Raw genomic sequence first — 13896 nt, 5'->3', positions numbered from 1 at the left:
TTGTGGTTAAGTTAATTGTAACTTTATCCTATTGATTTAAGTTAATTGGTACAACTATGATTATATTAATATTAATACTATGTGATGATCACCCTCCAAATGACAATTAACTTAATCATTTTAATATGTAACTTTTTTTTGTAAAACTAATTTAATTCACCCCAAATGATTTATTTGATTGTTACCATTATTATGATTAAAATTAACTACTAACTCGAGTTGATTTTGTAACAAATTGTTGATTAAAGTTACAATTATAACCAATTGTATAATTAGTTAATCAATTTCACCCAATTTACCTAATGACAAGATACAGTTAATTATTATTATCATTACATTATAATATTATCAATCATAATCATTAAGTTAACTGTTTCGACAATTAAACTTTTGCTACACAAATGAAAAATTAACCAAAATAAAACCAATACAAACCCTCGATCATTTTAATCACAACAACAATTTAAACTAATCAACCTTTTAATTACTGCATAATGATAATAATCAACTGTGAGTGTCTAGTTAATTAGAAGATACAATTAAATTTGATTGTTGAAAATTAGACTTGATTTTCATTGGAAAACATTTTGATTTTTTTATTTCCTTTCAACTAATGAAAAAAAAAGTCTTCACGTTAATCAACTGATTAAATTGATTGTAATTATGATTAAACATAATTGTATGTTGTTGCATCTGAATTACAACAACAATCAACTCTGATCAACTTAACCACGCCTTGTTAATCATATTTACTATTTGTTAAAAAAAGAAATCCTTAATTGTAACAATACACAATTAAGAAACACCCTTAACCTTAATTTTCAATGGAAATTGAAAGTTTTTCATTACCAATATCATCAGTATGATTATTTAATTGTAAAACTAATCATCAGAGTCTTAATAATAATAATAGTTAAAGATAACAATGATAATAATAATGATGATGATTAACTAATCATAATAATCAAGATAATTGTGAACAATAATGAACAACAACAATCAAGAGTAAGAAAAAAACATCGACATCATTTTTTTTCATACTTAACATATAATCAACCATAGTAAACACATACTCATTACTTTTCATGATTATAATCAATGAGATTGTGATTCAATTAAATTAACTCAGATGCACACATGATCATTACCATGATTAGTTAATTATTTACCGTTATCATTAATTTTTTTTTTAAAAAAACTTCAACCTCATAAAAATGATGATAGGAAAATATTATCATCATAATTTATCATCAACTCCCAATGATATTAAAATATTATCACAAAGATTATGTTATTAGTTTTTACATGATGATTTTCCTGTTGACTCCGATTTAACTGATTGTTCATGATAATCACAATCAGGGTATTCACCATGATTGGAAATAATCTCATATATTCATTGAGAATCCAAGTTTCCAATGAAGACGAATCTCAAATGATCGGAACTTTTTTGTAGTCCGATCAATTATTAGGTCAAAGTTTCTAATAAAAACTGATACAGTTTTTGCGGTTAAAGGTTCGAGGTCAAATTTGGGACACAATTGCCGTCATTGTATGAATATGATGTAATCTTAGGATGAAAAAAAATCATCATAACAAAAGGTGATACAGTAAATCAACACAGAGATTTAGATTATCATGATAATCAGTGTATTTGTATTGTTATTGATGAAAAACAAGATTACCTGTCAAAAGGTGATGATAACATTGTAACAAATCAGTAGACAGTTTCAAGGATCAAGGTAACAATCAATTGATTATTGATTATTGTTCATCACTTTTTTTTCCTTCTCTCAATCAATAAATTTTTTCTCCATGTGAAAACTTGGTGTTAATTGTTATACAAATTGATCGACACTTGGAGATTCTAATAATATCTTTATTTAGAAAAGAGAAAACTTTTTTTAAAAACTTTTCTCTGTTACTCCAACTCTCAAATCTAATGAATAATTTGAAAGTTTCAATTGATTTTGATTGAATTGGAATATGAATAATTTGTTTTCCCATCTCAATTGATTGATTTAATTTCTCAGGATCCTAATGATAATATATCTCTATCTATCTCAATCATTCTGTACATTTATACAATTCTGTTTCCTGATTCTCATCCATGGTGAACATGTTATCTCCATTAGGAAGGAAACTGATTCCATCAGAATCATTATCAATTCTGTGAAAATTAAATGTTATAACGGTTATCATGTTATAAGTATTATATGTTGTTAGCCTTGTTATATATTAATAGTTGAGATGGTTAATTGTTTACACTATTCACATTTTGGATAATCAAATCAAATCAATTAGTTAAACAATCAACGAATTTGTTGTCTTCATTTCAAATATTCATTTCCAATGAAACAAAAAAATATTAAGTAAAGAAACAAATCAATTTTTATTCATCGATTATTATCAAATTCAATCATCATCTCAGTTATTATTAGACAACAATTTACCACGAGAATGAGAAAATATTATCACCAAGAAAGGAAGAAAATTAATTAAACCCAAGTTTCAAAGTTTCGATGTTAGAACTTTTTTTTCTTCGAATATGATAAAAGTGACCATTCAAAACGAATTAATCACAACATTGATCAGTTCTAGTCGAAAATGAACATTATCAATTAAATGTTATTCCAAAAGCGATGATAAATTATGTAATTGGCTCGAAAAAATGAAAAAATTATCAACAACAATTAACATTTTAATCTTCTCGCCAAAAGATGGCGCAGTCATCGATTCGTGTTTGATAATAAATAATGAAATAAACTTTTCTCATTGTTAGTTAATTTAGTTTAACTTAATAGATGTACAATTAATATTTAAAGTTGATTATGGTTAAGAAATTAATTGTCCATCTATGGTATCCGTACACACCTAATTGTAAACATGCTGTTGAAAGATTTAAACATTGAAAAGGATTTTGGAAAAGTTTACCTTAAAGTTTTGATTGTTTGATTTTCTAGAAATGAAAAAAAAAAGTTTCTGGTTCCACCCGAAAATTATTATTATTAAAAACCCAATTATAATTGCTCATCAAATAGTTATGGTTTTACAATTAATGGCTATCATGATCTGTTGTTGATTACCAAGTAAGTGAAAAATTTAATTAATGGTTACATTATATATAAAAGGTTATTTGATTAGGGTGGACCATGATTCCTGGTCAGTTATCATCATGATTATCATTATAAATTTAAACTTGAATTGAAACATTGAAAGGAAAACAGGAAAAGTGAAATTCAGTTAAGTTTCATTGGTTATCATGAAAAAAATTGAGCTTCACTTTTGCTCTTGGAAATTTGTCTCAAATTTTCATCATGTATTTCATAATCTAATCATGAGAAATGAATTTAATATCATGATGATGATGATGTTGATCATTTTTGACAGACTAGAAGTTTAAAGTTATCATGAGGTGACAGAATTGGTGTTACTTTAGTTTAATTCATTTTCTTTCATCATTGTTTTTTTCATATTCTTCTTTTGCCTTTGTCAGAATGATGATGATGAGGATGATATTTATGAAAGTTACACATAAGATGATGATGAAGAGAAGATGTCAAATAAGAGAGAGAGAGAGAGGAAAGAGTGAGAAAAGTTCGAATTTTTCTTCATTCTCTCTCTCTTCTTCTTTTGTTCTGTTCGAAAAGATTATCAAATTTACTGTAGCATAAAATAAACTGTTTCTCTTGATGATGTAGAAAGAGAGATGAGGATGAAGATGAGGATAAACATGAAGATGATGGAGTAACTCATTCAACTACTGATGTTGTTTAAGACTTTCTTACCTGGTGTTGATTAGAGATGGATGTACAGTTTAGACACAATGGTTAAGGTGATAAAAGAAAATGTTTATGTGTAGAAGAAAAAAAAAGTAAGATGATGATGAAAAGAAGAAGATGGAAAATGTTGGCCTATTGATGAGGTTCAATACGAAAGAACAAAAAATCTTATCCCATTCTGATGTAAATCGACAAAAGGTAACATGTTGATCTACATCTAATAAAAGTACAATAGTGTTTACATTGTGAGTAACAACGAACTTGCAAAAAAGTAAAGAAAAAAAGTTTCGACTTAGAAAAGGTTCAAATAATTTGGTTAGAACTTTTTTCCCGCTTCCTTACTAATCATCTATCGATTCTCTCCCTCTCTCTCTCTGTCAATATAAGGTTAGTTTAATAGAATATGTCATCACCCCCTGTTGACTTTTATCGACGATATTAGAACATTTTCTTTTCGAGTTTCAATTTTTTCTCTTTTACCGTTTTTACCTTTTGTCTTTTTGATTACTTAAGATGATACATAAAGAAAACCATGTCTCTTACCTTGATAAAGATCAATTGTCACGAAAGGTAATCATTATTACACCCAAATAAGAGATACAATAAATTACAGTTAGACAGAAAAAAACGTTTCTTTGGTTCATCTTCATGATGGTTTCATGTTGATACTCAATTCAATTCAATTTCTTATTATTAGGAATCGATATTGAATCGATACAATTGTAATTGCAAATGTTAAGGATTATTTTTTTCTTCTTTAACAAGTCACTTGTTTCTTGACCAATGTCTAGAACTTATCAATTAATTGATTCAAATGAAAATCACAATTCCAATTCTATTAATAGGAATAAAGATTGGAAAAGTTTTTCGAAACTTTTTCAAAGTCAAAAAGTTTTCTAATTCTGATTGGATATTAATGCCTGAATAGGTGATTTAATTTGGTTAGATTTATGTAAATAAGTAATTAATAAATTAACTCAAGTGAAATAATCTAAATAAGCAATTGGAATAACCAAATTACCATTGATAATAATCAAATTAACTGTCAATTGGCAGCACAATTAATCAGGTCCATTGATTAAACCAGATTGAAATCATAATCATTTACATATTTGCTTATTGAATCCAGAGATTGATTCAGTTGATTCAGTAACTAATCATGGTGATAATGATCATTAATCAGTTTACATGGACAAAAAAAAAGTTAAATCTATCAAATTATCATTAATCAGATTCTCTAGATCAATTCAACTATTCAACCTAATTACAAGATAAAAAAACATAAATAATTAAACAAGAGCAGCACCAAGAAAAAAAAAACTTTCATATCGTTGATCATGTTATTATTATCGGTATGAACTTTCAGAGTTCATGGTTCAGTCTTATTGATTTGAAGTTATTCATGAATCACCATGAGGAGTCAAATCATATATTAATATATACCCACCATTAGGCAAAGGCAGTGGGGAGGGATAAAGATGGACACTGGAGTGGACAATGGGTAACTATGGTTATCATAATGATGAGAATCAACTTTAACCCATTAATTTAATAACAATGAATTTAATATGATTATTATTATTTTTGATTAGCCGATAATCATTAACCTCTTTAGGTCTATAATTGTTAATTGAATGAAATTAATAATTGTCCTCATTATTATTGATTGTATTTTTATTAATTAATTGTTGTTATTATTATTACAAGAAATTGAATTATTTTTTGTTTTACTTTATTTTCATTATTTACACAATTGATTTGCTTAATTTTGTTAAATTGTTGTTGATTTTTTTTTTATTCGCAATTGTTTGGGTGACAATTAATTGACAGAAAATAAAAAGTTTCAATTAGCAAATTTGATGATGATTCTGTTAATTAAAATGATAATTTGGGTGATGATTATACATCCGTATGGTGATGAGAATCAATATCATCCGTTGATCTAATGGTAAAGGTGCTCGAGGGCAACACTCGTACCCGCCGTGGGTACGAAAGGGTGGCAAAGTGTTGGGGATGATTGGATGATGAAGATGAAGATGATACCATTGATGATGGAGATGATAAATTATTTGATTGATAAATATCCGAATGATTTAAATTACTCAATGGTATTGATCCTTGATTCAGATAATATGATCCCGGTGTTGTTGTCGTTGTTGTTGTTGATGGTGTTGATGAAGATGAAGATGATGATAATGATGATGAAGACAATATTGTAACAGTTCCGGTATTTAAATGATTATTGTTGTTGTTGTTGTTGTGATTAGTTGATTGTTGATAAAGACTAGTTGGAGAATCACTTGAAATCATTGATTGTATTAATTGTGATTGTGAGGGTAAACGATTAGTATTATTGTTGTTAATTGTTTGCAGATGATGATGATAATTAGATGAAGGCACTTTTATTGAAGATGATGATGATGATGATAATGATGATGAGGTTGTTGCTGTGATGATATTATTATAATCGTTTAAATTAATTGTTGGCTGGATCATTGATGTTGAATAATTTGATTGACCATTGATTGTGTTGTTATTATGAACATGATTTTGATGATTATGATTAACAGTATTATTACAATTAAGATTATTATTATTGTTGTTGTTATTACTGATGATTCCTTTCATTGACTGGAATATTGTTATGTATAAATCACCAACAATCAGTTAATTTTTTGCCAAAAAAAAAGAGATCGAGTTAGAAATAAAAAAGATTCAGATTAGATTGTCTCTTTTTTTAAATCTCTTTGATTTTGATAACATATATAAGTTTTATAATTACAATTAAAATCTCGTGCAAATTAAAATAATGGCGATGATGATGATGATCAACTTGTTAATCATGCAATTAATTAATTGAGCACAACAATCAGGATGCAGGAAACGAAATAATTAAAAACAAAACGTTGGGAATGATTTTTTTTTGCAAAGCAACAATTAAGTTAATCAAAGCTGAAGTTTGGGAAAGAAAAAGTTTTTAAAACAAAATTAATGATGAAAACAAATGAAAGTAAATGACAATTAAATGGCTCAGTAATTTGATCAATATAAATGAATGACAATTATATCATGTTGATTGTCATGATTGGTAAATAATATATCATTGATTTACCAAATGATTACCTTGAACTTTTTTTTCTGATTCCTGTTAACAGTTAACATTGACTTTTAATGGTTTCACTGTTTCTCATTCTCAATTTGGATTCTGATAATAAAATATCATGATGATTACGATGATAAACATTATAATAATCAGCATCAAACTAGTTTAATGGATCAACAATATAACATTTGCTACTTTATCATTCACCCTGATGATCATCATGATAATGATTCAGTTGATTTCTCATGATATCTAAGGTTAAACATTCAACTCGACGAACAAAAAAAAATGATAAATCACCAATTCGATTCATGGAAAAAGTAATAATATTATATTTCTATCATGTTCAAAGGTGCCAATGATTTCATGATCAACAGCATCATCACCATGAACCATAAGCTCATATGAATTTTTCTCTCTCAAATAATCAACCATTAACACCCATGAACCATTAACTGGATTGTCGCAATTTGAAGTGAAAAACTTTGAACAACAATTAACTTACTCGATACAATTACGGATTTTCAATATCAAAAATCAATATTAATAGATTTGAAAACCAATCCAAAGTTTCAAATATTGATTGTAATCAAATGATTCAATAAAAAACAATCTCAATAAGTGATGATTAGGTGAGCAGAAAGTTTATCAACAAAGCTACGAACTCATTGTAATCATCATTACCATGATCCGATAATTGTTCATGATGTTTCATGAACCTTTCGCCCACTAACTAGATCAACAATTGACTAATCATTAACCATGAGCTCCTTTCATCAGGTAGATTAGCATTTGATTATAATCGTTTCAATGGGAAAGGTATTTCTGGTGAAAAAACCATCAAAATAAAATGTCACCATGATGATGATGATCATCATCAGGGAATCATCATTATCATCATAATGAGAAGATGAAAAGTTCACCTACTGAAGTTGAGGGAAGATTTTTTTTCTTCTTCTTTTCTTTTTTTATTTTGATGACAGAATTTGAACTTTCAAAGGTAATCAACATGGGATTTTCCATCTCAAGACTATTATGATCATCTGATGATGATAAAATATAAGAAATTACTCTCATGAAATAATAGACAACTAGATGACCTTTGATGATCAGTTATTGTTGATTGTTTTTTGTTGTTTTCCAACTCAAGTATATTATCATTTTCATCATCAAAACTTATCGAATCAGTTTATCATGAATGGTTATATTATTATTAGTTGAGAAAACATTATCACATTTTTTTTGATACAGTATCGATAATCATCATGTACATGATAAAATAAATTTCAATCAACTTTTTCTTTATCAATTTTCATAAAAAATTTCATGATTATAGTTAATCAGGTTGAAACAAAAAATGTTTTATCTTCTTGATCACAATCCAAATCATGAGTAACCTTTAATCAACTGGACATCATGTTGTGTTTTTCAGCTAAATCATGATTTCTGATGATGATGATGATTGAACTTTAATATCATCGAAATCTAGTTTAATATCAAATATCGTGTATCTTTTTCTTTAGAGATGACCAATACTGACCAGAAAGAAAATGAGAAAAAAATGTCAAGTATTTCGTTTCCAGTATAAAGATGAGTGAGAGATGTTCACAATGAGAAATTGATATTGTCCATGGTTGTGGAGTGGGGTGGGTATCGTGTTTGATGGAGAAATGTTCAAAGATGACATGATAAAGATTCAGCGGTTTAAATTGTAACTGTAATAAAGATGAGGTTGAGAGTTGATCATCTTCGAAGATGATAACATGATGACAAGGTTTTGACCAACTCGACAAAAAAAAGATATAATATTTGATAATTTGAAGATTGGAAGATGAGAACAAAAAAGTTCTGAACTCGAGTTGAATGATACCATGAAAATGAAAGAAAAATTCTCCCTCAGAGAAGTATTTTTTCCACCCTTCATCTCTCTCTCTCTCTCTCTCTCTCTCATATTTTGGAGTGGAAAATAGAGAGAGAGAGAGAATAAAAAATTCCACTCTGAAAATCTGAACTGAAACATGATTTATCTTTGATTGTGCTGAATGAAACGCGAATTTTTCAGAAATTATCATCATCATCATGAACAATATCTTTTGATCAAACACTTTGATACTTTTTCCCCTCCCACCTTCAATTTCCTGATCCATTTCTCTCTCCCTTTGGTTCAAAGGCAAAGGTGAAGATGCTCCTCAAGAGTCCAGAGGAAAAAAAACATTTACTGATAATTTCATGATGATTTTCAAGGAGGAGACTCAGCAAGAGGCAACATGATCATCTTGAGATGAGGATGATCAAGTTGAAGAGGTTTTTTTTTCTTTTGACGGTGGTGGTGATGGTGGTGTGTGGATCCAGAATCTGCTGATAATGGATTTTCATTTGTGTGTATATATGATAAGGGATAAGGATGGAGATGAGCAGGGTAACAACAGGGACTGAAAAATGTTCATGATCATCATGAAGGAAAAGCAATAACACACAAAATTGATGATTGAATGAATTTCAGATTTTTTTTCAAGCTCTTCTTGACTTTAGCATCTTCATCATTATCTTGAAAAAGACAGACAAAAAGATGATGATGATGATCAGAACTAAATCTAAACCTTATTTTTTTCTTATATAAAGTAATCATCTTCACCTTTTTTTCATCATGGAAAGAAAAATATTATTGCAATTTTCAAATTCTAACAGTGTTAATATCAGTAGATTCTGAACAGATTTAACTCAACTAAAGTTACAGAACTTGTTCAGAACAAAATTCTGAGCATGATAATCTCTCTCTCTCTCTCTCTCTTAGATAATAATCGTAAGATAATAAAAGTGATATCATTTATTAGAACAGAAAGTTGAGACTTCGAGTTACGAACTTAAATTTTTCTCTCCAACTAATGAGACACTTTTCTTTTTTTCTGATAAATAATCAGATTCTTCTGAAAACAATGAACTTCCAATCATGATTCTCAACTTCGACTTATACTCATCACCATGAATACGAATAAAAAAGTTATTATAAGATAATTTTTTCGTTTTTTATTTTTATTCTTTAACTTATTTATATTCTATTGGAACTCTTGATCCAGAGATTTTTTGATTTCGAAAAATATTATAATAATAATAATGATAAGTTCATTTATTTTGATAAATTTTCTTGAATTTCTAATAAACTTTTATTCAGAAGATTTGAATCATTTTCAGTTCTAAATTCCAACTTTTTCCCTGAGCTCAAATCAGAAAAGAAATAGTTTTCATAACTATTGGAACAGAAATTTACATGGTAAACATTATCCAAAGTGTGTATAGTTACATGATAAAAATGAAACTGAATCATTATTGTTACAAGTTCATGATGATGATATGATTACTATCGCTTTTAAAATGGAAAACAAAATAGATGAAATAGTTTCATGGTAACTCACAATTCCCATGAAAGGATATCAAGAATAAAGAAATCAAAGTTATGTAATACAAGCAGAAAACTGAATCAATTGATTGAATTGATTCTGAACCATCACCATGAATTTTATTCAGTCTATTATATTAGAATGGTATTGTTTCATCATCATCATTATTATTATCATGAAACAATATGAACCAAGTTGAGATTCATGATTGAGTTTTATTTTGTAACTCATTCAGTTTGATGATTTGATTTTCATATGTCAAAATATGAAAGGTTATCATGAACTTTTTTTTCATCATATTGCCTCAGGTTGAATTGACTGAATAAGATCAATTGGATTCAAGAAGATTTCAAAGTATATATAAAGAATTGAACCTTTTCTTAAATTCAATTCTGATTGATCTATCAAAATATGAGCCAATTAACATGATAACTATCATGATAATCCTTTGAAGAAAACTAATATTGATCATTTTGGAAAATTTCAGAACTTTTCTCTCTCTCTCTCTCTCTCTTCTCATATTCACATGAAATGATTCATATAAATGTCATCTTCCTATTCAAATTGAAATTAATCATCGATAATGAACAAATAATCATGACAATAATGAGTTCATTCATGAAGATCAACTTTTTTTGAGTCTATTTATACACATAACATGATTATCATCATCTTATTATGATGATTTCTTTACATGATTATCATCATCAGCCAATTAGCATCATTACCATGAAAAAAAATGCTCAAAATTTCCGAATCAATTTCAAGTTCAATAAACTTAAATTTCAAACAAATGCACCGAGGATAAAAAAATTCAGGATTCTGATAATGATGATGAAGTTAATAATGATCATCTGAACATCATCATCATCATCATCATCATGATATATATACTAATGATGATAAGAGATGAAGAAGAAAAAAAGAATTTGAAAATTTCCTAAATCTATTTAAATGTGAAGTCACAATCATGCATGATATCGGAATCTGTTCAGAACTTTTCAGAAACTCAACCCTTTTTATCTCAATCATTACTATCACAATGTGCTTTAGCCCATGAAGAAGAAGATGATGAAGATGATGAAGATAAGCAAAAGAGTTAAGACATTATTTACTTAAGAGTTTTTTTTTCATTCGCTTTCTCTCTTGTTCAACTTACCCTGAACAAAAAAGTTCCAACTCAATGTAACTATCATTAGATTGTGAATATAAATGTTAATCTGATTGGTTTCAAGTTTTATCTTCAATTTGGAACTGATCTATTTCCATCTTCCACCATGATGATGATCATCTTTAAAGGTTCTTATGTTGTTGTAAGAGTGCTAGAAAACTTTACTCTCATCTTGAAAACCCACTTCCACTCTGTATCCACCTCTCCCTCTTGCTCTACCTTCATCTGAACATCGATCCGTAAGCAAAAGTATCAAGAAAAAAAAACCTCAGGAAAAAAATTCTGATTCAGTTTCAACCACCATTACATGGATATTGAATAATGACTTTGAAAAAAAAGGATTTCCAACATTCATCTTAGATCAACTTTATCCATTCCCCCTGGTGAAAAAGGTTCAGTTTCTGTTTTTAATGTCATCCAACATGGAAGTCAATAAATTTCATGATAACTTTTCACCCAGAAAAATTGAGCAAAGTAAGAAATCAATGAAAGTTTCAAGAAACAAAAGTTGATCAGATAATCAGAATCAACTCTTTTTTTTATATAACAGTTTTCAGGCTGAAAGGAAACAAACTTTCAATTTCTTATCAATTAAAACCTAAAATAGACCAGGAAAAGTTACACCAATTAACTTTTCTATCAATTAATTTGATTGTTGACAGTTTACTGACTTTCTTTCTCTCTTCTTATCACAATTAACTCGATCAAAGATTAATTAAATCAGATAAGCCTCACAATCAATAAGTTTGATAGGTTTTCTTCATTTATAATCAACGATTGTGACATTTTCAATCATCCAAAGTAAACAATTTGATTGTTATATGATTCAGTTCAATTGTCATTCTCAATAATAACCATGGTAACTAAGTGAAAAGGATAAGCTAATAAATTAATATTATTCATTCACATGATGGTAAATTCATTCATCATGAAATTATCTTCTTCTCCTCTCTCTACCAATAATAGTAAACTCATTGATCAGATTGGAAACCTAACCTGTTATCAGATTAGGTGATTAAACTAAATCAAGACTATCACCTGAATAAAATGAATCAACAATTAACTCAACGATTTACAAGTGAAAACCTCTGAGAATTGAATTGATTGACAATCAAAGTCACGGTCCAAAAATGAAAACACTATTCCAATGAGATTATCATGAATTTACATCATCCGAATGAATGAATATTTTTTTCTAAGAAAAATTGAAAATTCGAAGAGAAAAAATTTCATCAATTTTTCCTTTTCATGGTAAAATTGAGCCTCGTTAATTCATATATATTGTATTAGAAAAAGATTCAATATTTTTACCTCCTCATTCATCAAATTTCAATAGGTGAGAACGGTAAAAGTTGGTTGCAGGGTCGAGATCCTAATCTACAGGGTAAAATTGTATATAAATTTTGTCCTGAACTTTTTTATCCTGAAGAGACAACATCATCTTCAATATTATCATCATCATGAACCAAAAGGATGAAGATACTAAGTGAACTGGAATCAACCTCATCTGATGAAATCTTTTATTGAAAGTAACTGTCAACCTCCTCCTCCATTGACCCTCAAAAGGCTTATCTTTTTATTTATATTTTATCCTTAATCATCATCATCATCATCGCCATCTTTATTTTCATCTTGTTGACCAATAACCTGAACACTAGAGACTTGACCTTCCCTTTAAGATTTTACCTCTTTAAATGTCCAGTTGATACTTTCAATGGCCATTTTATTGGTTATTCACAACGAGAAGGTTATCCACTTTATCATCATTCCCATTATTATTATCATCATCATCACAATAAGATGGATATGAGATAAAGGGAGAGAGAGAGAGAAAGATAAAGATGATGATAATAATAAAAAAAGAAGATGAGATTGATGAATGAAAGGTTAGAGAAAAAAAAGAGAAAGTGAATGACACACTTTGTGAATAGTGAAAAACTTTTTTTTTACTCAAGAAAATATTAGTTTTTCATCTTATCATCCGCATCCCAAGAAAGATAACAATGGAAAAAGAAAGAGAAGATAAGTAAAGATGAAGAGAAATATTTCATATGGTAAGTGACCATTTCCATGGATGATAAGCTTTTCAGAGAAATTGAATCATTCTCTCTCTCTCTCTCTCTCTCTCTCTCTCTCTCTCTCTCTCTCTCTCTCTCACTACCCTGAATTACCAAAGATTTTGAATTCCATTACTCTTTCTCATATCCTTTTTATCATCTCTTCCATCACCATCATCATCATCTTTTTCTTATAAAACCGTTTTTTTATCATCTTTTTTTTCATCTTTCTCCTTTTTCTTGTTAAATCCTCGCTTGAAAGTACATTACATCCCTTTGAATTGGGATTTATCATCATGGCTTGGAAATTTTCATGGCAATACCTTTTCAAATCCATTGAATACCCTTGGTGAAAATTTAGAGTTTAAAGGTCAAAGAGATTGAG

The 13896-nt window shown here is 28.3% G+C and overlaps 1 protein-coding gene across 3 annotated transcripts in view; it reads right to left on the bottom strand.

The window, feature by feature from the left end:
* Window positions 1–5449: 5449 nt before the first annotated feature.
* Window positions 5450–13896, bottom strand: part of LOC128388930 (protein turtle homolog B-like) — an 81639-nt gene continuing 73192 nt past the window's right edge. The window contains exons 8-9 of one of the 3 annotated variants that reach the window (XR_008325375.1): window positions 6565–6734; window positions 6288–6413 (exon numbers count right to left, since the gene is read on the bottom strand). Coding sequence is in view for 2 of the 3 variants with exons in the window: in XM_053348401.1 (XP_053204376.1) it covers window positions 5682–6413 (732 nt within the window). In the remaining variant the exon portion in view is untranslated. Of the gene's footprint in view, window positions 6735–13896 lie in introns of all 3 variants that reach the window. The other 2 variants (XM_053348401.1, XM_053348402.1) reach the window with 2 other exon arrangements.

Source organism: Panonychus citri, unplaced genomic scaffold (assembly GCF_014898815.1).
Source record: "Panonychus citri isolate SS breed McGregor unplaced genomic scaffold, ASM1489881v1 Contig00104, whole genome shotgun sequence".
Lineage (NCBI taxonomy): Eukaryota > Metazoa > Arthropoda > Arachnida > Trombidiformes > Tetranychidae > Panonychus > Panonychus citri.
The sequence above is the reverse complement of the archived record's forward strand: the minus strand, read 5'-3'. Positions and strand labels throughout refer to the sequence as shown.